The sequence below is a fragment of the Carlito syrichta genome, unplaced genomic scaffold (genome assembly GCF_000164805.1).
Source record: "Carlito syrichta isolate Samal-C Ts95f unplaced genomic scaffold, Tarsius_syrichta-2.0.1 Scaffold303295, whole genome shotgun sequence".
Classification (NCBI taxonomy): domain Eukaryota; kingdom Metazoa; phylum Chordata; class Mammalia; order Primates; family Tarsiidae; genus Carlito; species Carlito syrichta.
Window position 1 is genome coordinate 119,466 of NW_007247391.1, and position 26,482 is coordinate 145,947.

The 26,482-nt window shown below is 33.9% G+C and overlaps 1 protein-coding gene across 2 annotated transcripts in view; it reads left to right on the forward strand.

Annotated features, from left to right (window-relative positions):
- The first annotated feature begins 4,191 nt into the window (after positions 1-4,191).
- The window catches only part of ODF2L (outer dense fiber of sperm tails 2 like), a 42,775-nt gene continuing 20,484 nt past the window's right edge, over positions 4,192-26,482 (forward strand). For both annotated transcript variants that reach the window (XM_021712469.1, XM_008058322.2), the window contains exons 1-9: positions 4,192-4,360; positions 12,791-12,923; positions 13,581-13,706; positions 16,170-16,232; positions 16,357-16,428; positions 17,003-17,119; positions 20,752-20,937; positions 24,006-24,115; positions 25,100-25,235. In XM_021712469.1, coding sequence (XP_021568144.1) covers positions 4,248-4,360; positions 12,791-12,923; positions 13,581-13,706; positions 16,170-16,232; positions 16,357-16,428; positions 17,003-17,119; positions 20,752-20,937; positions 24,006-24,115; positions 25,100-25,235 — 1,056 coding nt within the window. In that variant the 5' untranslated portion in view covers positions 4,192-4,247. The remainder of the gene's footprint in view (positions 4,361-12,790; positions 12,924-13,580; positions 13,707-16,169; positions 16,233-16,356; positions 16,429-17,002; positions 17,120-20,751; positions 20,938-24,005; positions 24,116-25,099; positions 25,236-26,482) is intronic.

Here is a 26,482-nt window from a genome sequence, read left to right on the forward strand (position 1 = left end):
ACTGTCTTTTGCCCAGGCTGGAGCCTAGTGACACAATCACAGCTCACCACAGCCTCAGACTCCTGGGTTCAGGTGATCCTCCTGAGTAGCTGAGATTGTAGGCGTGTGCCACCACGCCTGGCTAATTTTTTCTTACTTTTTTTGTAGAGATGAGGTCTATATTCCCCGGGCTGGGTCTCAAACACTTGGGTTCAGACAATCCTCCCACTTTGGCCTCCCAAATTGCTGGGATTACAGGTGTGAGACACCATACCTGGCCTAGTATCACTTCTTTCTGTATTGATACCTTGTTTTTCTGGTCTTTTAAATTCTAATTTCTTCATTGTTTTTCATGTTTCTCTTCTGGAAACAGTTTTTATTTGGCTTCTTCAACCTTTTTTAATAGGAAAAGAATGCTGAAATTTCATCTCTGTGGGACTCTAGCAATCAGTTTCAATATTTCTATTTCCTCCCTTCCATCTGCCTAGTCCATTTAACTACCACTGGATTGATCTTTTAAAAATGCACTTCTGGCCGGGCTCGGTGGCTCAGCCTGTAATCCCACGCCTTTGGGAGGCTGAGGTGAGTGGATTGCCTGAGCCCGCAGGTTTGAGACCCTCCTGGGCAACTTGGCGAGACCTCATCTCTACAATAAATCAAAAACTAGCCGGGCGTGGTAGCGCGCGCCTGTAGTTCCAGCTACTTGGAAGGCTGAGGTGGAAGGATCGCCGGAGCCCAGCAGGTCGAGGCTGCGGTGGCCGGGAGCGCCCACTACACTCCAGTCTGGGCGACAGAGTGAGATTCCAATTAAAAAAAAAAAAAAATGCACTTCTGATACGTCGTTCCCCTCAAGTGATTTAATGGTATTTCCTAACCTTTAGAAAAAAATTCATGGAGAAAGGTCAAACTCTTGGGCTTGGCATACACACCCCTCTCAGCGTGTGTAGCCTTATCTCTTATGTCCCCTCCTGCAAGTTGTGTCCCCTCACAGTTTCTTGCTCCTGCCGATGCTGGACCCTCTACCAGAATGCCTTTTCTGTTCCCTTTTGCCTGGCTCAAACTTGTTTTGTAAGACTCAACTGAGGTTCCACCACTTCTGAGAGGTCTCCCAGAATCCTGCCAGTTAACATTAGGTATCTTTCTTTATGCTTTTGTAAGCTTCTCTCTCTCTCTTTCTTCCTCTTGGGGTATCATTCTCTTTTGCCCAGGCTGGAGTGCAGTGACTCTCTGTGAGAACATGAGAACACAAGTTCCCTGTCACAGCCTTTAGCACGCTGGATTTTATGGTCTGGTCACTGCTCTTCATTTAGACTTGTAGTCTGTGTTTTTAGGTAGCTCAGTCTTGTTCATCCCACATTTCCTTTTACAGAACAGTTTTCATCTGTTGAATCAAAATTGAATTTATAAGTGCTAAAACCTGATTGAATGAAGGCACATTTGTGTGTAACTTTCTTCTTTGTAGTCTTTTATATTTATTTATGTTTTAGTATCTCATGGCTTTTAGTTCAAAACTTAGTTCCACCAATTCCTTACTTATAATCTTGGGCAAACTATTTAAGCTTTATAAGACTTGGTATCCTTATTTGTAGCTTTTGGATATTAATGGCAAACATTCCTTATTTTGTAGCTTTTGGATATTGTCAGGCATTTGTAAGAAGATGTTTATAAGGTCAGTCAGTACCCTCTCAGTAAATGGCAGCAGTTGTCACTATGTAGAAGGTAAAGATAATGGTTTATGTTTATCTGGTAAATAATACTGACTTTATTTGGGATTAGACAGTATTCTGAACATCTTTGGCCCAGTCTTCTTTTTATAATTGGGCTCTACATGGGATCATCTTCATCTCAGAAGTGTCCTGATTTGAACTAATGATTTGGTCACACTAATTTATATTTGAGAAATTAACCTATGCCCCCAATATGTTAGGTAATTTTCGAGGGCAGAGAGTAATGGCCATAACATTTTCCTTCACAGGGTTTGTAGCAAGTTTAAAAGACAACTAAAATATGAGCATTTATGGAGCAATGAAATCCTAAACTATATGATTCTGAAAAAACTGTTAGTTGTTTAGAATTCTTAATGGGCTGGAGAAATTAGGGCAATACTTTGTGTAGGAGGGAGGATCTGGGCCTTGAAGTACATACCCTATGTTTATAGATTGTCACTCTTGTCAACTTTTCTCCCCATATTATCCAATCTGCAGCCCATCTTTTAAATATAAAGTTATCTTTATTCTTCGTAGAGGGGCATTCCCCAATGACCTAATCTAATGTTGTTCCCTTTTTGGTAGCTTTTACTCATAAGATCTGTTTTCTAGCTCTGAGACTTACACTTCTTGGCTTTGTGTTTTGAGACTCAGCGATGAGGGTAACATTTTAGAATGTGGGACTACATGTCATTCTAAATTCCTGTTTTTACAGTGTGTTAATTTTGTTTACCCTTTAAAATAAAACACAGTTACAATTATAGGTAATGAAGCAGAAAAATCTTTGTTTTATGACTTTATCTTGGGCTAAAACTTTTAAAAAATTTTGTATTGAGCTTCCAATAGCCCACAAAGCAAGTAAGAACCCATTTAAAATACCAATATCAAATTGAATCTTACAAATCTCTTAAAATGTTTTCTGTAATTGAAGTTCTCTATCCTCTTACATTACTTTTCAAATTTTTATTCTAAATACATAGGAACCATTTTTAAATGGTCCCTAAAGAGATGAATCACGGAATGAATAAATAAAAAGAAACATATTAATTAAGGGCTCTGAACCTTGAGTCCTTTCCTTCAGTTATTACTTAGCTTTTACAAGGCTTTTAGGTGCTGAGGATTCAAATAAATAAGACATTCTTTCTTGAGATTCCAGTCTACAGAGAGACAATATTGAATGTGAATGAATGAAAGTGAATGAATGAAAGCTGAAAACCAGTTCTTCTCTGCGTGGGGTAGCAATAGATGGTGGTTCTCTTGACTGCAGTGACTTATTCAGTGTGACTCTTCTTAACCCTTAGGAGGTTTGGTTTCTCATTTGATTTTCTATATCTGCATATTTTAAATTCTTCTGAGCTATTGATAGGTCAAAATGTTGTTATACTCTAATAATAGATAATGCATATTTGCAGCATTCAAGTGGATCATCTTAGACAATCTGTAAGTTAGTTCCTTTTGGACTTTAGTTACTTGTATTTCCAAAATATGAGCATACTTCATTGACCTGTATCTTAAATATTTTTCTCTGCAATATATAGAACGTTCAGATAAAAATACATTTTTCAGACATTGAAAGGTTTCTGAATTGCTAATTATTGTGAATAATTTTCAACTGACAATTTCACTTCTACCTTAAGTGTTAACATTTCTTGAACATAATGTATTTTGTTATACTTACATAAAACTAAATCACAAAGAGGCAAATATTTGAAAATGCAGAAAACCTTAAATATAACCTTGATTTTTGTGTAAACATAAGATAGGGAGACACGTTACCATATATTATTCAAGTTGGGAAACAGCCATAATGGCTGCTAGAACTCTAACTCATTTAAAATTGAGTCATTTTGAAGAAATTTATAAATATTCACATTTTAAAAATGACATCTACGAGTTTGAGAACAATTAATTTGTTTAGTAAAATTTGGAGTCATGTCATCTGTCTATTCTTTTCATTATCACCAAGAATATCCTAGATTGAACTTGGAATAGGAATAAATGAATTTAATTTTGAAAAGTCTGCTTTCAAAAAATATTCTGTCTTCTTTGTAGCTATATAATGTTACCAAATACTTCCAAAAGTTGTTGAAATGTTACAGTTCTAAACTCAAATAAAATATATTTCTTATTGGATAAACCTAATGAAACTGAGGACTATAGATAACCCAGGGCTTTTATATTCATTTTCCAGTCCTCCTGGATTAAGACATTACTGTAATACTTCAACAAATAGACTAATACAGATTTCTACACTCTAGTAATTATATAGAAAATAGTAGGCCTTTGGAAACAATGTGGGTAATTTGGCAGTTGTTGAATGGTTGTGCTTTGCAATTTTTAAACTATTTTGAATTATTATAACAATGAGTAGTGATTATTTTGATTTTATCTTTGAAATTTCACTCTTTTACACATTTTTAAGATCTTTATGTTATGTCAGAGGGTAATGACAAAAAGAATCTCTACTGATGTGATAAGTTTGCTAACTAAAATATTTTCTAGCTTTCAGCTTATGTGGAGAAGTTGTTGGAGAAGACACCTACAAATCCATACACTGAATTTATGGAGAAGCCTACAAATTATGGCAGTCATTCAGAAGAACTATTTTCTCATCTCAAAACTAGATCAGTGAAGGAAGGTTTACCACGATGTACCAGTGAAAGTCATCTCAGCAGGTATTCTCATCAGGAGAAATCTAATTTTCTTATTCAGGATTTCATGTTTTTCTCCATAATGTAAATTATTTGAATCAAATACAGCATTTCTTTAAGAATATCTTTTTCTTTTTTAATTATTTGGTTTTTATTAGTTTATGCAATTAACTCTCTGTCAGCAATTTTATATTGGATTAGTAATCCTTATGAGCACATTTTTTTTTTTCAGAGTCTCACTCTGTTATCCAGGCTGGAGTGCAGTGGCACACTCACGGTCACCACAGTCTTGACTTGCAGGGCTCAGGTGGTCCTTCTGCCTCAGCCTTCCAAGTAGCTGGAACTATAGGTGTGTGCTATCACACCTGGCTTATTTTTGGATTTATTATAGAGACAAAGTCTCACCGAGTTGCCCAGGCTGGTCTTGAACCCCTGAGCTCAGGCAGTCCACTCGCCTCGGCTTCCCAAAGATTACAGACTTGAGGCTCTGCACCTGGCCAAGAATATCTTTTTCAAACGTAGTATTTATTCATTAAAATATATTTATTTAATGTGATTACAAATACACTCATTTAGAAGAATTTAGCTAGTTTTTTTTAAATCTTAATGAAAGCAATTGAAAATGTCATCTGTTAGTAATTTATAAAACTTTTTAACTTTTAGATGAAAATAGAAATTATATGGAGTATTAGAAACATAGTTAATGGAACTGGGCTCGGTGGCTCAGCCTGTAATCCTGTGCCTTTGGGAGGCTGAGGTGAGTGGATTGCCTGAGCCTGCGGGTTTGAGACCCGCCTGGGCAACTTGGCGAGACCTCATCTCTACAATAATCAAAAATCAGCCGGGCATGGTAGCATGCGCCTGTGATTCTGGCTACTCGGAAGGCTGAGGCGGAAGGATCGCCGGAGCCCAGTGGGTCGAGGCTGCGGTGACTGGGAGTGGCCACTGCACTCCAGTCTGGGTGACGGAGTGAAACTCCAACTCACAAAAAAAAAAAAAAGAAACATAGTTAATGAATATGAATCCACTGTCATTTGGTATATTACTAGATAACAAGTACTTGTCATAGTTTTTTTTTTTTTTGAATAGGAGTCTCACTCTGTGCCTCAGCCACTCACAGCCACTGCAGCCTTGACCTGCTGGGTTCAGGCGATCTTTCTGCCTCAGCCTCCCAAGTAGGTGGGACGACAGGTGTGTGCCACCATGCCCAGCTAATTTTTTAATTTGTTGTAGAGATGATGATGTCTCATCAACTTGCCCAGGCTAAGTCTCGACTTCTGGGCTCAGGAAATCCTCCTGCCTCCTCGTCCCAAAGTGCTGAGATTATAGGCGTGAGCCAATATGCCTGGCCATATTTTTACTTTTTTAGAAGTGGAGAATATACTTGTTATTTTTATAGGAATCATTATCCCTTCAAAACAACAATCTTAAGATACCATGATTGCTACTGTGGATAGTGCAGTCCAGTTTCTGGTTTAACTTGTCATAAATGAAACTAATATTTTGTTGTATATAATCACTCTTGACTTTTTGCTCAGTTTATTTTATTTTATCTTATTTCAATAGCTTTAGGGGGTACAAATAGTTTTTGTTTACATGGATGCATTGTGTAGTGGCAAAGAATTCTGGACTACCCGCCACCGCCACACACGCACTTTGTAGCTAAAGGTGATATTTTATTCCTCCACCCCTTCCCACCCTCCCCCTTTTGAGTTTTCAGTGTCCGTTATAGCTTTCTATATGACTTTGCAGATCCTTAGCTTAGCTTCCATTTATAAGTGAGAACATGTGGTGTTTGGTTATCTGTTCCTGTGTTAGTTAGGATGATGTTCTCCAATTCCATCCAAGTTGCTGCAAAAGACATTATTTCACTCTTTTTTGTTGCTGATTAATATTCCATGGTATTTATATACCACATTTTCATTAACCATTAATCAGTTGATGGGCATTTACGTTGATTCCACATCTTTGCAGTTGTGAATTGTGCTGCAATAAAAATCTGAGTGCAGGTGTTTTTTTGGTATAATGACTTCTGTTGGGTGGGATTGCTGGATCTAATAGTAGACCTACTTTTAGTTTCTTCAGAAATCTCCATACCGATTTCCATAGAGGTTGTACCTAATTTGTACTCCCACCAACAGGCTATTAACATTCCCTTCTCACTGCATCCATGCCTGCTTCTATTGTTTTTTGATTTTTTTTATTAATGGCCATTCTGACTGGTGTAAGGTAGTATCTCATTGTGGTTTTAATTTTCATTTCCATGTTGAAATTTTTTTCATGTTTGTTGGCCATTTGTATGTCTTCTTTTAAGAGATGTCTGTTCATGTTATTTGCCCACTTTTTAATGGGTTTATTTCCTTTTTTTTTGCTGATTTTGAGTTCTTTGTAAATTTGGATATTAGTCCTTTATCAGATGTATAGTTGCCTATTTACTCATTTCTTTTACTGTGCAGAAGCTATTTAGTTTAATTAAATCCCACTTATTTATTTTTGTTGCATTTGCTTTTGAGGTTTTAGCTATAAATTCTTTGCCTAGGCTAACATCCAGAAGAATTTTTCCTAGGTTTGCTTCTAGGAGTTTTGGTTTTAGGTCTCACATTTATGTCTTGAGTTAATTTTTATTTAGGGTGAAAGATAGGGATCAAGTTCCATTTTTCAGCATGTAGCTATCCAATTTTTGCCGCACCATTTGTTGAACAGAGTATCCTTTCCCAGTGTTTGTTTTGTCTGCTTTGTCAAAGATCAACTGGTTATAAGTTTTTGGGTTTATTTTTGGATTCTCTATTCTGTTCTATTGGTTCTGTGTCTGCCCTTGTACCAGTACCATGTTGTTTTGGTTACTATAGCCTTGTAGTGTAATTTGAAGTCAGGTAATGGGATGCCTTCAGCTTTGTTCTTTTTGCTTAGGATTGCTTTGACTATTCTGGCTCTTTTTTTCCATGTGAATTTTAGGATTGTTTTTTCTGATTCTGTAAAAAATGATGTTGGTATTTTGATAAGGATTGCATTGGATCTGTAGATTACTTTGGGCAATATGGTCATTTAAAAAATGTTGATTCTTCTAATTCATGAGCATGGTATGTTTTTCCACTTGTGTCTTCTACAATCTTTTTTCATCAGTGTTTTGTACTTCTCCTTGCAGGGAACTTTCACCTTCTTGGATAAATATATTCCTAGGTATTTTAGCTTTTTTGGCTGCTATTGTAAATGCAACTGAATTCTTGTTTTGATTTTCAGCTTGATTGCTATTGGGCATATAGAAGTGCTGCTAATTTGCGTGCATTGATTCTGTATCCAGAGACTTTACTGAATTCATTTATTAAGTCCAAGAGTCTTTTGGAGGTGTCTTTAGGATTCTCTAGATATAAGATCATATCGTCAGCATACAGAGATAATTTGATTTCTTTTTTTCCAGTTTGGATACCCTTTATTTATTTTTCTTGCTTGATTGCTCTGGCTAGAACTTTGTACTGTGTTGAATAGGAATTTTTCAAAAAAGCAGCTTTTTATTTCATTGATTATTTTTTAGTATCTTTTTTTGGTTTTAGTTTCATTTATTTCTAGTCTAATCTTATTTCTTTTGTTCTGCTAGCTTTGGGTTTGGTTTGTTCATGTTTGTCTAGTTCCTTGACATGTGATGTTAAATTGTCAATATGCTATCTTTCAGACTTTTCAAAGTAGTTATTAAGTGCTATACATTTTCTTCTGAGGACAGCTTTGGCTGTGTTCCAGAGGTTTTGATAACTTGTGTTGTTGTTGTCATTCATTTTAAGGAATTTTACATTTTTTATTTGGATTTCATTGTTGACACAAAGATTATTTAGGAGCAAATTGTTTAACTTCCATGTATTTGTTTGGTTTCCTGAGTTTTTCTTGGAGTTGATTTTAGTTTTATTTCAATGTGATCAAATAAGGTGATTGATATGATTTCAGTTTTAAAAAATTTATTGAAACTTGGTTTGTGGCTTATCTATCTTGGAGACTATTCCATGTGCTGATGAGAACAATGTATATACTATAATTTTGAGGTGGAATGTTCTGTAATGACTGTTAGGTTCATTGATTCTAGTGTCTGGCTTAACTTCGGTGTTTTTTTATTGACTTTCTACCTTGATGATCTGTTTGTTGCTCTCAGTGGAGTCTCCCACTGTTACTGTATTGCTGTCTATCTCTTTTCTCAGGTCTAGTAAAGTTTTTTTTAAATAAAGCTTGGAGCTCTGGTGTTGGGTGAATATATATTTCAAATTGTTATATTGTCTTGTTGGAGTGATCCCTTTATCATTATATAATACCCTTCTTTGTCTTTTTTCACTGTTAAAGTTTGTTTTATCTGTTATGAGAATGACTGCTCCTTTTTGGTTTTCATTTGCATGGAATATTTTTCCCCCTTTACCTTGAGTCTGTGGGAGTCTTTGTGTGCTAAATGGGCCTCTTGAAGGCAGTAGATATTTGGATTGTGACTTTTCATATATTCTGCCTTTCTCCATTTTTTAAGTGAGGCATTGAGACTATTTACATTCAGAGTTAGCAATGATATATAGGGTATATTCCATTCATCATGTTGGTTGTTACCTGGTTGCTTTTTTTTTTTTTTTTTTTTCCTTTCTGTGGTTGGTGTTCTATAAGTCCTGTGAGCTTTATTATTTTCAGTGTTTTTCTACTGGTGTATTTTGACCTTTTGTTTCAATATTTAGAACTACTTTGAGTATTTCTTGTAGAGCTGGGCTAGTGGTGACAAACTCCCTCAGCATTTGCTTGTTTGACAAGGACTATTTCTCTTCTGTTTATAAAACTTAGAGATGTGGGATACAAAATCTTTGGCTAACAGTTATTTTTATTGAGAAGATTTAAGATAGGGCCCCAGTCTTTTCTGGCTTATAGGATTTCTGCTGAAAAGTCTACTGCTTTGTAAGTTATTTGATGCTTTTGTCTCATTGCTCTTAGAATTTTTCCCTTCACATTAATGCTGCATAACCAATGACTATATCTTGGGGATGACCTTTTTGCAATTAATCTTATAGGGGTTCTTTGGGCTTCTTGTACCTGTATGTTTAAATCTCTGGCAAGGCCAGGGAAATTTTCTTCAATTATTCCCTCAGACAGGTTCTCCAAACTTGTTACTTTCTCTTCTTCCTCAGGAACACCTATGATTCTTAGGTTTGGATGTTTTACATAGTCCCACATTTTTTGGAGATTTTATTCTATTCTCTTGATTCTTTTGTATGTGTGCATGTGTGATTGGGTTAATTCAAAAGCCTTGCCTTTCACATTCTAAGATTCTTTCTTCTACTTATTCTAGTCTACTTTTAAAACTTTCTGTTGCATTTTTTACTTTCCTCAATGAGTCTTTCATTTCCAGAAGCTCTGCTTTGTGTGTGCGTGTGTGTGTGTGTGTGTGTGTGTCCACTCTTTGAAGAATTTTTCATTCATGTCCTGAATAGTTTTTTGTTTTTAACTTATTTATGTTGGTTTTCAACATTTTTCTGGATTTCACTGAGCAATTTTATAATATATCTTTTGAATTCTATCTTTGGAATTTCGAAAATTTCATTTTGGTTAGTGTCCATTGCTGAGGAGTTAGTATGGTCTTTTGGGGGTATTGAAGAATCAGAATTATTTTCTGGTTTTCTCATTTGGGTAGATTTTTCTTATTTGAGGTTGGTGTGGACTGATATAGACACTGTAGAATTCCCTTAGTTATATGTAGTCTTGGTGTGGTGAATTTCTCAATTGCCAGCTGTGGCAATGCTGTTCTGGTTCCCTGTGCTCAAGATGTCCTGTGCTACAGCAGCTTGGATAGTGGTGGTGGTTGGGATCTGGGTTCAGACCTTCCCAGAAGTCTAGTTATTACATCAGATATAATGGGCTGTGCCTGTTAACCTCCAGCCAGGAATTGGCGCTTTCAGGATAGAGCCAGGTGTGATGGTGGCTGTGACCAGGTGTGATGGTGGCTTGGCTTGTGTTGCCCCATGAGAAGTGCCCAACCAACCTAGCTAAGGGGCGGGGCTGTGGGGACTACCAATGTTCTCTGACTGATTTGAGCCTTTAAGGGGAGTGTAAGGGGAAAAGCACTCCAGCTCCCAACCTGGACACTATTGGCTACCCCAATGGGGTTTAGAAAGTAGTCTTTGGCCACTAGGGTAACACTAGTGCCATGTTATGCAGAAGCTACACAGAAGAGTTTACACGGGGAGTGAAAGGTTTCTAGGGCAACGAGTCCCACTCGGCTCCCTGCCTTAGCCTCAGGCCATCTGCATTCGGAATGTAAAAGTGCAGCTGGTCCTAGGTGTTCTCTTGGGAGCCCTCCTCAACCAGGAACTGTCTGCTGCTGGGGAATTTGCCCTTGGGACCCATTTCCTCTCAGGTCTGCTGGAAAGCAGCTAGCAGCAACAGTTGAGTTCCTGGAGAATGGTTGTTGGAGCTACTCAGGGTTTTTTTCCTGCACCACTTCACGTGGGTGTTGGCAAAGCATGGCTCTGTGTAAGCCAGTTTCCCATAAAGTACTGGAGTCCTGTGAGGCTCAGGCGGCCTTCAAAGTCCATGGCAGGAATACATAACGTCAGGATTTCCCTCACTTACCTCCCCTGCTGCGTCTGGAGGCTGCTTATAGTTTGTGTGGTAATTCAGGCAAGTCTGGCTAGTTCAACCCAGGTTGATCATTTTTTTTCTTCTTTGCTGTCTGTGGATCTTATCACTTCTCTGATGAGACTGGGGTGTGATACTGGTCTCCTTCCTCTCTGAGTGCTGAGGAATCCTCTCTATTTTGGTTTACTCTGTGGGAGAAACACTCTAGCTGCTTCTTGTTGGCCACCTTAATCCTATTTCTGCTCATGGTTTCAATATGGGTCAGGTGTCATTTATAGCTATTCTCTTCTTAAGTTCTTGTTATTTTTTTTTTTGAGTTGGAGTCTCACTCCATCACTCAGGCTGGAGTGCAGTGGCATGCTCATGGCCATCCCAGCATCGACCTGCGGGGCTCAGGTGATCCTTCTGCCTCAACCTTCCCAAGTAACTGAAACTACAGGTGTGCACTACCACACCTGGCTAATTTTTTAATTTATTGTAGAGATAAGGTCTCGCCAAGTTGCCTAGGCTGTTCTCGAACCCGTGGGCTCAGGCAGTCTTCTCACCTCGGCCTCCCGAAGTACTGGGATTACAGGCTTGAGCCAATGCGCCCAGTCTAGGCTCATTATTTTAAGCCCATGATGCTGAAGAGCACAGCCTACTCTTTGATATAACCTCTAAGATGCCATCAGCTGTTAATGAGGCATTTTACTATGTTTTATAAAAAAAGAAAAGAGCTGTCAATTAAAGGCAGTGTTTTCATATCATTTGGAATTTTATTTGTAAATATTGGAAATGCAACTTCTAATTTAATTGTATTTTTTTAATCAAAATAACTTATGATTACATGAAAGTAAAATAAATTAAAGTATTACACAAATTTGTTTATCCTTAGAGTTCAACTCTTTTGAGCCACTTTTTGACTCAAAGTTGTCTTTGCTATTAATAATACTATATTGGTGGCATGGCATTTCTTAGGAGCATCTTTAAATGCAATCGTATTTTTTGGTGCTGGGCTCTTAATGTTGCTAAACATTGCCACTTCATCAACCCCTCTTTACGACCCTTTGTTCCTGGAGTTAAGTGTTGCATCCCTATCTTTGGGATATTCCACAAAGCTTTGGATGCCCATTCTATACATTTTGTATATGTGTAAAGACATGTCAAGATTGCCTCCTGGTTGACAAGGATTGTAAGAAGGATTCTGGTTTCAGGATATTAAAATATGGCAAAAAGTATATATCTTACCTATATGTTTTACCCATAGTATATCTGTTTTACCCATACATGGTAGTGTGTGGGTAAAATGTAATCAAGAAGGCAAATATTATCAGTTTGGTTTTGAAAGATAATGTATTCTAACGCCAAAATGTGAAGGATTTTTAGATATTTGCAGAGCTTTATTTTTTTTGTTTTCCATTTGTTTAGCTTATTCATTCCTCTGGAGGTAGTTTTTGTAAAGAACAGTAAGTTTCAAGAAAATGTTTGGGAATAAAAATAGAAAGCCTAATATTTGGTTTTAGAGTAAGGGAGAAGGAAGAGAAGGAAAAAAGACATAATTCACATCAATTGCTTTATAAGCCAGAAAGGGGGTATTGAATAATTATCAAACATAGCATAGTTAAATGTTAGTATTAGTAGTCATCGTGTTTAACATATCTTAATAGTTTAAACTTTTATTTTAAACTGTTTTTCAATGTATAGGAAGCATGTAAGAAATGGAAGTACTATGTAGGGAAAAGCACAGTTTCAGTGACTATTTACTATTCCATGTGCAGAGCAAGTTGTGAAACTAGTATTTAATCAAGCTATGCTATATTTTCATGAAAATACAACTAGTTTATGTGATAGACTTAACTTAAATTTTATGTGTGCATTTGGAATTAGCCTGAAGCAGGACCTCCTAAACGAAGAGACTGAATTGGAAGCAACACTTAAGGAAGCCGAGCTGGCAACTCGTTCTGTAGAATTACTTTTGACATTATTTAAGGCCACCATTGAAGAGATCAGTTTTGAAAATGTAAGTATGTGACTGATGAGCATCTTGTAAAATCAAAAATTAGTATAATACTCAGAATGCATTAACTGAGGTCTCATTTCTCAAGAGTTATGCTCACATACAGGTATTTGATACCCACAATGGGGGGTTATCAGTGTTTTCTATTCCTGTCATTAACTGCAATTCTTTTCCTTAAAGATAATCTCAGCCATGTATCTAAAAAAACACTAGAAATTATCTACTTGGTGCTTGATTTATCTGAAGTGAAACTAGAGAATCAGCTTTTTGCAAGAGTGAATTTAAAACCTAAATCTTCTGAAAGATTAAATTTCTCTATTCTCTATAGTATTATTTAGAATACAATGCTATATTAACTATATATAAACTATTTTAAAATTTCAGCATACTAACGTTTGAGTTGGGTACAAACAATAGATTGTATTGTATTCTATAACTATTAGAAAAAAATGCCTGCATTTAAGCCCTTATTTGGATTTCATTTTACTTTAATGTACTGTATAGCACATCTAATTTACTATTAATAAACTGCAAAATTTACTATTACTGTGTACAAAAGAATTATTTTTTTACTAGGAATAATTATTGTTCGATAATATTTTGGAGTGTTTTTACTTAATGTTATGTTATAAAATGTGTGTGGTTCTTTTATTTTGTTAGGCAAATCTTTCTGCAGCCAATTTGAAGAAGATTTCTGAACAGAAGGAAATATTAACAAAAGAATTAGATACTTTTAAACGAGTGAAACTAACTTTAGAACATCTTGGAAAGACAGACTATAGACAAGTAAGGCGTCAACTCTAAGCACTCATGTAATAGCGATGCTTTTCCCTTGACGGATATATTATTTCTTAAACTGTAGAAATTAAAGTATTGACATATTTGAAATGGAAATAATTTTTTGAATTTTTGTTTGAGATGGCAATCATCAAACTAACTCCTACTTTTAATGTTTCATAAGTAGTTCTACATGAAAACAGCATGTTTTTATAGGAAATATATTTTTATTTTCTATCTCAAAAACTTGGTTTATGTTGTAGATACACTTCATTTAGTTGCTTACAATAAAATATATACTTTTAGTGTTTAAGCTCCTATGAACATTATATTCATACATACTTGTTATTTTTCTAGAAACACCTTTATAGAGATATAATTCCCATACTTTACAGTTTTCTTACTTAAAGTTCAATGGTTTTTAGTACATTCACAGAGTTGTGAAGCCATCACCACATTCAATTTTAGAGTATTTTCATCACTCTGTAAAAAAACCTTGTTCTCTTTAGCAGTTCACCTCCGGTCCCTTTCACACCCTGCTGAAAGGTCATCTATGTTCTGTTCTGTGGATTGCCTAGTCTAGATATTTCATGTAAGTGGAATAATTTGATATTTGGTGGTTCACGACAGCTTTCTTTCACTTAGCCGATGTTTTCAAGGCTCATCCCTGTTGTGGTATGTATCAGTACTTCATTCTTCTTTATTGCTGTACGATGTTCCATTGTCTGAGTATACCACTTTTATCTATTCTTCAGTTGATGGACATTTGGTTCATTTCTACTTTTGGCTATTATGAATAATGTTGTTATGAACATACATTTACAGAGTTGTAGTGTGGATATATGTTTTTATTTTTCTTGGATACATGCCTAGAAGTGGAATTGTTTGACTTTTTTTTCTTTATACACATGCGTACACACATTCGTGCACACACACATAATTCCCCTTTGATCTAGGACATCATTTCCTTTTGATACAGAATAGTCTTCACACTTTTGTCTGCCTTTACACATGAATAATATCATTTCAGTTCATCTCATCAAACATAGGGATAGTGGGAGCAGGATGGGAGGGTGTCACCTCATTATTGGGAAAAACTGATTCAGAGCTGCTTGAACATATAAAGAAAACTAAAGCCTGACTTTGTAGTCACATGGTTAGGTATGGTATAATTGTTAGTTTAAAATATTTAAAATAATAAATTAGAAGTGTTTTTCTTCTTTACTACTATTTCTCACTTGTTGAGTAAAGAAATTATGCAAGATCAAGATTATTTACCTGGCTTTCTTAATCTGGGATCTGTGAATCCCCTAAAATTTTATGTAATATATTGTATGCATTGACTAGAGACAAGAATTCTGCATCACTAGTTTTTTACTTTTTTGTGATTATTACTTATTTTGGGTCTTAGGACAAATATATTGAAGAAATTAACTCCTGTGAAGGGCTGAAAAATCTTGAGCTAATGACAAAATCACCTAAATTACTCTTCTGACTCTTTTTTGACTTCTGTGATGACATTTTTTGAGAATTGTAAAAATTATCTAATATTAGGTAATGGTTGTTGCATTTAAAAAGTCACATGCTCATTATAGAAAATTTAGATAAGCAAAGAAATATTAATAATTCTCTTGATGTCAGCATTCAATGAAAGATCACTATGAAGCGCTGTTACTTTGGTGTTACATAACTTTAGCAGTCTTTTGTTCCATTACTGTATTTGTGTTATGTGTGTATATAATATGCATTGTTTGAAAAAAAGTGGGGTCATGCTAGTCTCATTGTTTTATAACTTGACTTTTGTACTTAATACTATATTATCTGTATTTTCTTATATGCTAAATATATTTTGCATAGGAAGGAATCTTAACTTGAGCTCTGTATTCCCTTACAGAGTCCAAGGATGGGCTTCCTGAAATCCATGAGTCCTCTGAAATTATGTGTGCAATTTTGCATTATATGTGCACATATATGTGCTTTGGAGTGAAAAGAATTAATAGATTTTTCACATTCTAAAGCAGGAGTATGACCTTCAAAACTGAATACACATTTTTCTATGGTCTTATTTAAAATGACTGCATAGAATTCTGTTACTGATTTGCTGTAATTCATTAAGACATTTCTTATTACTAGAATTTAGGTTGTTGATAATTCTTGCCTATTTATAAATAGCACTATGTTGAGCCTCTTTGGCATGCAAGATTTTTGTGATTTTTATGCCATTGGCCTATACTTTCTGAGGCATTCTTTTGAAATAAATTTAGTAGATAAATAGTTTAACAAATTGTGGACAAAAAATGATTTGAAACACGTCAACAAAAGTGTTTTCAACGGTTAACTCTTAAAAATCTGAACTGTGCATAGTAGTTGTCTATATTAATTTCTTGAGTGATGCTTATTTCATTGTCTACTTTTTTAATGTGGAGAAATATACTTTGTGAACACTGATTCATAACCTCCTTTTTTTCACAGACAGGAGACAATTTACCCAGCATGTTCTTGGAAAATCTAACTGATAATGAAACTAAGAATATTGTAAGTCTTTTCACACTGACTTTGTGTTCATTCTTTCTTTTTATATTTGTGTGCTGCTTAGTTTTATCAAATTATCCAATATTAATAATTGTGAACTTTTTAACTCTTATTACATTTGCTGAAGAATCTTAAGAAGAGGATACTTGAGAAGGAAACCTATATCCAAGAACTTTCTTGTTTGTTTAAGAATGAAAAGGTAAGTCAGTTTTGAGCTGAATTCATTCCATTTTCTTAATATAGATTCCCTCTTCCCTTTTCTTTCCATCCTGGTCCCAAGTTTTCAGAAATAAATTCAGAAAGGTGTTTTTAAATTCTAGATTATTTGGATATTTTGCAAGTTCTATGTATTAAATATAACATCTTAATTTTATTGAGTTTTTTTTTAAGTGTTGCAGTTAGGTGTTACAGTCAGAGTACTTGTCATAAATCACTCCAAATTAGGAACTCTTGTAAATTTGTATTATATTTCCATTTGGGGACAAATTAAGGAATGTTGGTGTTTGTAGAAACATTTTAGATATATCTGTAACTTTACTTAGGAATATAGATGGGAATTTGTAAAGATATAATTATCAGGAACCGTTAAATAAAAGGCAGGGAAGAGAACCTTCACCTGGTTTTACATGAAATGCATTTGTGTTGGGGAACCAATATGTAAAGTAGTGCTTTGCTTTTTGTCAGCTGTTTGGATGGTATCTAAATCATGGTAAAATTAAAAATATTGAGGGATACAGCAAATAACATTCTCTTTCTTTTTCTCTCTGTTACAGGCAAATGCTTTGAAAGCAAACCGTTTTTCTCAGTCAGTGAAAGTAGTACATGACCGACTGCAGCTCCAGATTCATAAAAAGGAAACAGAGAATGATAAGTTAAAAGAATATTTAAAGGTTATAAATATGGTCCAATTTTTAGAACTTAAGTGGTAGAATTAAAGAAAAGCTATAAAGCCATTTCTTAATTTTGGAATTTGGTGGTTTTAAAATAATTCAATTTAAATGTTAACATGGGAAATACATATTTAAGATAAATCTTAATATTTCTGGCCTACCTAAAGATTTGGGTCCAAATTCCAATATAAAAATGCTATATCTTCTTAGTATCAATGTAGGCAGGATTTATAGAGACTGAATTACTTTAAAAATCATCCCATTATGGTTAATTTATGTTCATTATGGAAAATTTTATAAAATATGAAAAATATAAAGGAGAAAATAAAAATAACTTTAAAACACCGAAATTTTTGTTAACGTTTTGGTGTATATTATTTCAGTCTTTTTTATATATCTATACATACTCATATATGTTTAAAAGATAGTTAATAAATGTGGGTTTTTTGTTATTAAGAGTAGTAATTTTAAAATCAGTTAACCTAGCTTTGATTTTTCAGAAAATGGTGCCATCTCCTTATTATACAACCTTGTAGCGATATAATTTAGAATTTTTTGGTATTCTTTTGGAGTCAGAGTCACTTTGAGATAAAAATTTCAGGTTGCCATCATATGACACAAGGTAACGACCATCTTGTCATTACTTTTGCCAAAGGAAAAGATGCCACGATCCTGTCTTCAGAGAAGTGTACAAAGACTCAAATCCCGCTGAATGTGAGAGCTTCAGAGTTAGTTTTTTGTTTTTTCCTTCAGTGACAAAAAGCTTTTGCCCAGCAAGGGAACATTAAGTAGGTTTATGGGACATGTAAATTGTGTCCTTTGTTTCCCCTGCATGCTCCTTTAAGCACCTTTCCCCTAGGTGGTATCCTAGGGCACTACAGCTGAACTGGATTTGGTATTGCAGTGCTCTGTCATAGTAAGTGCAAGAGAATACATGTGATTTAACATGTCTGATATATTATTTGACATATAGGATAGCCATCTACCCAGATTTATCACACACAATTTTTAATTATGTCCTCAAATAACATTGAGAGAGTTTTTGAAAACATTTTCTTCAAATTATAAATGAAATATTTTATAGGTAAGTTTCACAATTTAAAAAAAATCTCCGTTATAATTTGGAGAAAACATAAGGTGGAAATCCTAATAAGATTTTGCCATTAAATTCTCCTAATACTTTGCGTTCAAATTCTTTTCCAAAAATGCTCCCATTAAGAAATGATTAAAATAATTTGCCTTAGTTTGCTGATTTTTCTACATTTTTTCTCACACACTTTTGAATTTTAAGCCTTTAAGTAATTGGAGGCCAGAATTTCATTTTTTGACTTAGATTTGACAAACTTTTGTTTTTGTTTTTGTTTTGATAATACAAGCACAGTTAACTCAGTTTGGTACTGTAAATCTCAAAGTTTTACTGTTGTTTAGTTCATTATATTGGATCTTTAAAAAATTTACATTGTAATCCTCTGAGAACTGTCCCCAAAATACTTTGACCATTTTTCTTTGTAGATCTAGCAGTAGGAGTTAGAATATTTTCATATTTTTAGAGGAGACAGAGAATAATTATCTATATAATATGCAATGTGTATATAATGTATACAGTTTGGGTAGGAAAAGGCAAATAATCAGCTTTGTGTTTGCTTATCCATTAGGCAGATGATTGAGAGATTATTTATTTGAAACTATAAAGATAATTTGTAAGCTTCAGTACACTCATAGTGTTTAAGTGTAGAATTTGATCAATCTAGTGGGAAAATCTTGCCAGGGACTGTGTTAAAATTGTTTTTACTTCACCTTTCATATTTAAAAAGGTTTTTACTTACGTGTAGCAACTCATCATGGTGTGATGCTGACACCCTGTGGATATTTTGAGGAATGACGGCAGTATTTCCTGTGGGGTGTTCTTTTCTCTTAATGTAGACTTATTGTAACAATGCTCTGTTTTTCCACCAACTACTTATTATGTTTCATGGGATTTTTTTTTTAGTTTAAGTTATACTTTTAAAGATAATTTAAGAATGTGTGGCTTCTTCTCTTAGTTTAGTTACTTTTCTTTCTTTCTTTTTTTTTGTTTTTTGAAAGCAGGATTTATTGAGGACAGAAAAGCTCACAGTGGGAGGGGACCTGAAGGAGTTGCCCCAGTTAGTTACTTTTCAAAGAGATCAAGTCTAAATCTTCCAATGTACTTCTGAATCTTGATTTTAGTTGGAATTAGGAAGCATAGTTTATTGATCCTAGAGTTAAGTTGAAAATCCCCAGATTTTACTGTGACCCCTTTGAAATTTTAAAAATTAAAATGACTATCTGAGGAATAGGAGATTGGAACCTAAATTCTGTACTAATTTCACATTGATTTTGATAGTACATAGCTTTCAAAATGTAAAAGCATTAAAATCTTAAGCCTTTAAATTCTTAGATACCTAATACTCAAATGCTTTAAATACAATCTTAAAATAATTTGAAATAAAAACATGACCGTTATCATACTAAATCACATCCCTCATCCACCCAGCCTAATATTGTTTCTTATTATGTCACCAAGAGATAGATCAAGGAGATGATCATACCGTTAGCACCATCACGTCCAGAGGATAGAAGCCTGTCCTCAAACATCTTTTTGCTATTATTCATCTTGCGGATCTGATAATCATTAAATTATCTAAACCTGCATTTGATCTTAGAACAATGACTTCTACAAACTCACTTCTCATTGGATAAAGAATTGCTCTTATTGTCTTTAATGTAACTCTTTCGAGTATTAGGGTATGCCCCCTAATTCTAGTAAATTGCAACTAGGTAAATATATCTTTTTAATCTCATCTATGCTTTTCATGATCTAGGGATTCTAATCATATCTTTTTAAAGCCTTTATATTTTGAACTACAGAGTCTAAATATATATAGGGAGTTACTATTCCTTTCAGCTTTGTGCCCATTATCTGGATTGTTTCTAGCTTTGTCATTTCTATTTTTATTTTTTTGTGTGTGCAGGTACCACACTGTTTTAATTATTGAGATCAGCTCCATTACCCATAGCAACATCTAGCAAGAGAGAAAATCTGCATCAATAAGAGTGGTTTTTCATTTTAATGTCCTGATAACTTCAGTTAAGGATATAAAAGTACTGTGGAAGCAGCTTTGTGTCAAAATTTCTTTTTCTGGGGAAGCTGACTTACAGCGGGAGAAAGTAGAAGAGAGAATAATGTTTTATTGTAACCTCCTGGTGCCCAGTTGTTAGGTTAAACACTAGTCTCGATGTTTCTGTCTCAGTTATGTCTTTATAATTTGTTTTGTAAAATAGTACTATGTGTAATATTTTGGAAATGAATCTAAAAAATATTCTGATCACAGAAGTTTTAAGGAATTTAGTGTTTGTACCATAATCACCAATATTATTATCTTTGATAATGGTAGCATTTCTTTTATAGAGGCTTATTTATTTTAAATTTGCATTCTTTAACTGGTTCCAAAAAAGCATTGGTGAAATCGCCTTCATGGTTTTGCTTTTTATTAATCTTATGAGTCTTTATTTTGATAAAATCTGTGTGGCAGAGTATGTGCATGTTTTTACGATATTGACATAAACTTTGGAGTTCTGAAATAATTTAATTGTTGCTCATTTTTTTTTAGAGCTTAGAAGCCAAGATCGCCAAATGGAACTTGCAATTAAAAATGAGTAAGCATGAAACTGTAGCAACGAAAGAAGCAAGTAGACAAAAAACAATAGCTCTGAAAAAGGCATCTAAAATTTACAAACAAAGGCTCGAACATTTCACAGGAGAGATTGAAAAACTTACTTCACAAATTAGGGATCAGGTAATTATATAATTTCTATCTTTATGAACTTTATGTAGTTAGTGTCATGATACTTAATATAATTTATTCTTCTCGATGCTATTGGTACTAGAAAAACTATACTTGTACATTTTGCTTTAGTCTTTTATTTTGAAATATTACACAAAATGTCAAATTTGGGTCTTGAATTATATCAGCATTTCCTTGGGAACTTTACTTGAAATACTAAGTGGATTGCCCCCACCACACATAAAACTCTTATGGCCAACTAAGAGTAGCAAACACTTCCAACATATTTCCCCTTGGGAATTATAGTCCACGTTAGCATATTAAAGGCCCCAGAAGGCTTTCAGAAAAACAGTGTAATGAATGGTATTGAACTAAGAGTTTCCCACACTTATTTAACCACAGAACTCTTCTTTTACCCACAACGCAACTCTTGGAACTGGTTCTGAGGAGCACCCGTTTGGGAAATGCTGATTTATGATATTAGGCCATATGACTTTATTCAGTAATTCCCTTCATTTCATCTGTGTAATACATTTAAAACCATATGCTGACGTAAACACACCATGTGAAAGATATCTTTGGGTATATTACCAAGTTGTAAAATGAACTTAGTGCTTTGTTGTTTTTGACAAATTATGAAAATGTCTTACTGGTCTCCTACCTCGTGAGAACTTATGTTAAGGCTTATAGAATTATTACAGGCTTTTAGAAATGAAAACAGACTTATAAAAGTTTATACAAAACAAACAATAAAAGCTCAAATGTTAACATTCTAAAGCATTCTAATATTTAACTTACCTTCAGAAGAATTTAAATAAATAAAAACATTGAAGACTAGATTCAAAGTCTAGAATGCCATGGACCTGGTTCAGTGCCTGAAAATATTCTTGAGTGGTAAAAACTAATTGAGTCATTAACATTCTTGGGGTTTTCCTATTAAAATAGCATTATCCACACCCCCAGATTATAGAATAGAAAGGCTCCTCCTCTTGTCTACCTTTTGTTTTCCATTAAGGAATTTAACCTCTATAGGCTTCAACTTCCTTATCTATAAAATAGGGGACCATAATACTCCCTATCTCATATGCTTATAGTGAGGGATAAATGAGAAAATATATTTTTGCGCTGTCCTCCTTTCTGTTCCTCTAATGCATGGAGTTTGTTTGTTTGCTGATGCCTCTGGTTTTATGTTCATCTCTGGCTCAAATAGCTGTGTTTTGAAAATTCAGGTATCTTTTCAGTTGACATTTCTTCAGAGAACTCTTTCTTGATGATGACTTTTGAAGTAGTACTGTAGCAATCATATCAGTGTCTTACATTTTTTGTAGCATTTATTATAATCTGAAACTATCTCATTTGTTTTTTAGTTTGCTGCTCCTTTATTTTTCCTTTTAAAAGAGTTCTCTTTACTTGAATATAAGTCCTAGGAGGCAGAAGCTTGCTTATCCTATCTACCTGAGGGAATCACTGTTTAAAACAGTATCTTAAGTCCAAAACAACAACAGTTCAGTAACAGGAGCTAAATAATAATTTAATAAAATGTCATCACATATCTACACAATGCCTGAAATTTACCAAGAATTACAGAGAGAGCAAGGAAAATTTGAAAGAGTCTGTGGTCTTTGATAATTAGATCACTAGTAACTGGTTTAGGTGTAGTTTCAGTGCAGTGGAGGAAAAGGTGAAGGGGGCTTTTGCTTTATGTCAGCATGTTTATAAGGACAGATGAAAGAAGAAATGAGAATTTTTAAAGTGCTGAGGATGACTGGTTCTGATGTTGCCTGGCCAGAGACCAGGATATTAAATGCCCTATAATTCTGCACACTGAAGAATTATCCCATTTCCTTCTTTGAAAACTGGACAAATTCAATTTGCTTCTAAGCTTAGATGTGCCACTTTTCTAAAGCAAAACATCTCCTCTAGGAAGGTGATTCCATCATTGGCTAGTCCCTACATCTTAGAGTGTCATACTAAGTAGGTAATAATTATACTGCTAATATATAAATTCCTTTTATATTATTCCTTAAATATCTTAATTTACATTATAAACTCATACTTTATAATGTATATTATGCCCAACTCATACTTCATAGTTTGCATTAAAATTTATCTTACATAAAATATAAAAACCGAAAAATAGTCTTTCTTCACTATATCAAAAATATTACTAGGATAAAATTTCAACAAAAACGTTTTGCACATGATAGATGCTTAATAAATACTTGTTCAGTAAATGGATGAATAATGGAAAGAAGGAGGGAAGTGCCCAATAAATGTTAACTGTTATAATCACTGTTTCTAGGTCTTTGGGTGTGTAAGTCCCGGTACTATTGCATTCCTGTGAGCTTGTTTCTCTGTGGAACGCAGACAGGGGACACAGTGGCTACAGGTCTGTGGGTGGATCTGCAGTCATTTGAGTTCTTTATTGAGCATATGCTGTATTAGGGCACTACTCAAGGCCCCAGACATACAGCTATGAACAATACAGACAAAAGTCCCTACCTCATGGAGTTCATGTTCAAAATGGATAAGCCATTCCTACCACTTTTATCTCTTTGAGGACAGTAGCAGTTTGAAGACTGGCAGTGGTGACTACCACTAAGCTTTGTATCATTATAGCAAAGACAAATAAGACTGTATTACCAAATGTTTTTATGGAGTGTGGAATTAGGGGTAGTTTCTGTGTACATATACCATATAGGGCTTCTTTCTTTTCTAATGCTTACGTGGTTGTTGCCATATTCTGTATATAAAATGCAAACTGAAAAGTTCAGTTAAAGGAAAGAAAATTATCTTCAACAATTATGAAATATTGCTTTAAAATACTTGCAACAGTCTTTAAAATGTTAAGCTGCAACTTCTACTTCATGTATATAAAATAATAGCAATAGAGGTATTTTATTAAAGTTTACTTTAAAATTTTCCTATATTCAAAATAGTATATGGACATTTTTGATATTAAAAGTTCCATGCTTTTTTTTGAAGAGTATTTCCCTGTTTATAACATATTTGTGTTTAGAGTTCTGAATAAAACAATAATGTTTTTAAGTTACAGGATAAGTACTTTATGTATTTTTTAGGAAGCCAAGTTGTCTGAAACAATTGCAGCTTCCAATGCCTGGAAAAGTCATTATGAGAAAATTGCAATAGAAAAAACTGAATTGGAAGTTCAGATTGAAACAATGAAAAAGTAAGAAAAAAGCTTAGGATACTTTTTTACTATTTAGTATGAAATGTTTTCTTTTTTTTCTTCTTTGAGTGGTTTGTATTTTGGTTCTTTTGGGTTACATATGGTAACGCTGCTATGTGATCTGATATTTTTGTTACTTATAATTTTATAAACTTTTCTTGCTCTGTTGTAAAAACAATAAAAATGATTGCTCATTAAAAGTGCATTGTTGTTCACATTTTGAAATTCTGAGCTTGTAGATTAGTATTTGGTGTTTGAGTATGTGTTATCTATTATTTGTGGTAAATGTTAATACTGACTTTGCTTTAAATGGAAATAATGTTTCTCTTTTAAACAAGAATATGTTAGAATATATAACAAAGTTTGCAACATAATACATAAATGCTTTGAAAATTCTAAAAATTATTATTTTTAATTAAAGTGACTTAAATGCTCAACAAAGAAAATCAAGAGTAAAAAATACGTATATTTTATGCTTTGGAATATATTCCTGTTAACCTAACAATAATAAACCCTGAATATATGATTTCAAATGTTTTCTGTGTATTAACTTCAGTTTTATCATTGAAAACTACCATACATAATTTGTTCCTAAAGATTTGTTGTTATTGCCTCATTTGATCCTTTTCTTTAACTTTGTCACTTAAATTGTAAGTATGTGTGCACATGTATGAATAAAGGGAGAGCCAGACATACATACCTGTGGGTGATAGTTTAGAGGTTTTGTTGAATAGCAAGGAGTATGTTGTATAATTTTTCATTAATATCATCAATGAGAAATTGGTTCTAATCAAAGTTACTTTGGTGGTAACCTTATAGATTACTTTGTCCTACTTCCTTGTTCTATGAGTTCTGTTTACTTTTTCTACATTCCCTGTTTGGAACAGCGCACCCTGTCAAAGTGATTTCAGAAACACACTTAAATTTGTTACTTAGATGCAAATTTGTATGACTTTTATAAAACTTGTCACTTATTTTATGAAGGCAAACCACTAATCTTTTGGAAGACTTGAAGAAAGTGGATGACCATGGAAAAAATTCATGTGAAGAAATTCTTAGGAAACTTCACTCAATTGAATATGAAAATGAAACTCTGAATCTTGAAAATACAAAATTAGAGGTATTCTGTTTGTGTGTTTGTGTGGGTGTATATTGTGTAATGACTGTAGTCTATTTAGTAGAAGAAACAGTGTGTTTAGAATAATGCTCTTGTATAATTTTGTCCTTTATGTTTCTCAGGATATTATGTGCTTTCAGCAGTAAATATAATTTATGAAGTTGACTGTCTCTTTGCCTCAACTTAAAAAAATTATTTACTCTCTGGTTTTAACAGTTAAGTGAATCATTCAAAAATTACATTAACTTTAATGCATAAGATTATTTCTAGGTGTCATGGTTACGATAGGATATAACCTCAGGCCTGGTCTGTTTGAAACCAGAAAGTATGTTCTTGGCTGCTTCTTAACCAGAAAGAATTTTCCAACTTAGTCAAATCCAAGGGATAATTGGTTTGCATATGTACCAGAGAAGAGACAGGGAAGAAACTTTTACACTTTCTGAGAAAAAAGACATTTTGAGTTCTCAACCGGAGGCACATGTACTGGATGAAACTTGAAAGATGATGGCATCGTTTGAGTTCCATAATACTACTTTTAGAAGACAGAAAGTAAAAGACAGAAAAGGATCTTTTAAAATCATGAAATAAAAGTTTGTGTGCACAGGATAAATAACAGTATAAACCCTGAATATATGATTTCAAATGTTTTCTGTGTATTAACTTCAGTTTTATCATTGAAAACTACCATACATAATTTGTTCCTAAAGATTTGTTGTTATTGCCTCATTTGATCCTTTTCTTTAACTTTGTCACTTAAATTGTAAGTATGTGTGCACATAGAGAAACTTGTAAATAAACATCTAGCACAGTTATCTGTGTTTATAGTAGTTTAATTTTTTCACTGCATTTAGAATTAGCTAAACAATGTACATTTACTCTGAACTAAGATGTCTTTATTGTTGATAATTTGGTACTTGAGAGAAAAGATCTTTAATGTTAAAATAAGTTCTAAGACTTTTTTGAGTTAAGGTTTCTTTTTTTCTATATTAGAAATGTACTCATTTCTGTTTCTTGTAGAAAATATTGTAATTTACATTATGTACAAAAGCTGCAGTGGGCTTTATAAGTGAATTTGTTTGAGAAAAACATACAAAATTATAAAATTATCACTAAAGAAAGTTATTTAATAAAAAATAGCATTCTGGGCTTTAAGGTTCTAAATTGTTATTTAAAAATATTTTTTAGCTGGGCTCGGTGGCTCAGCCTGTAATCCCAGCACTTTGGGAGGCTGAGGTGAGTGGATGCCTGAG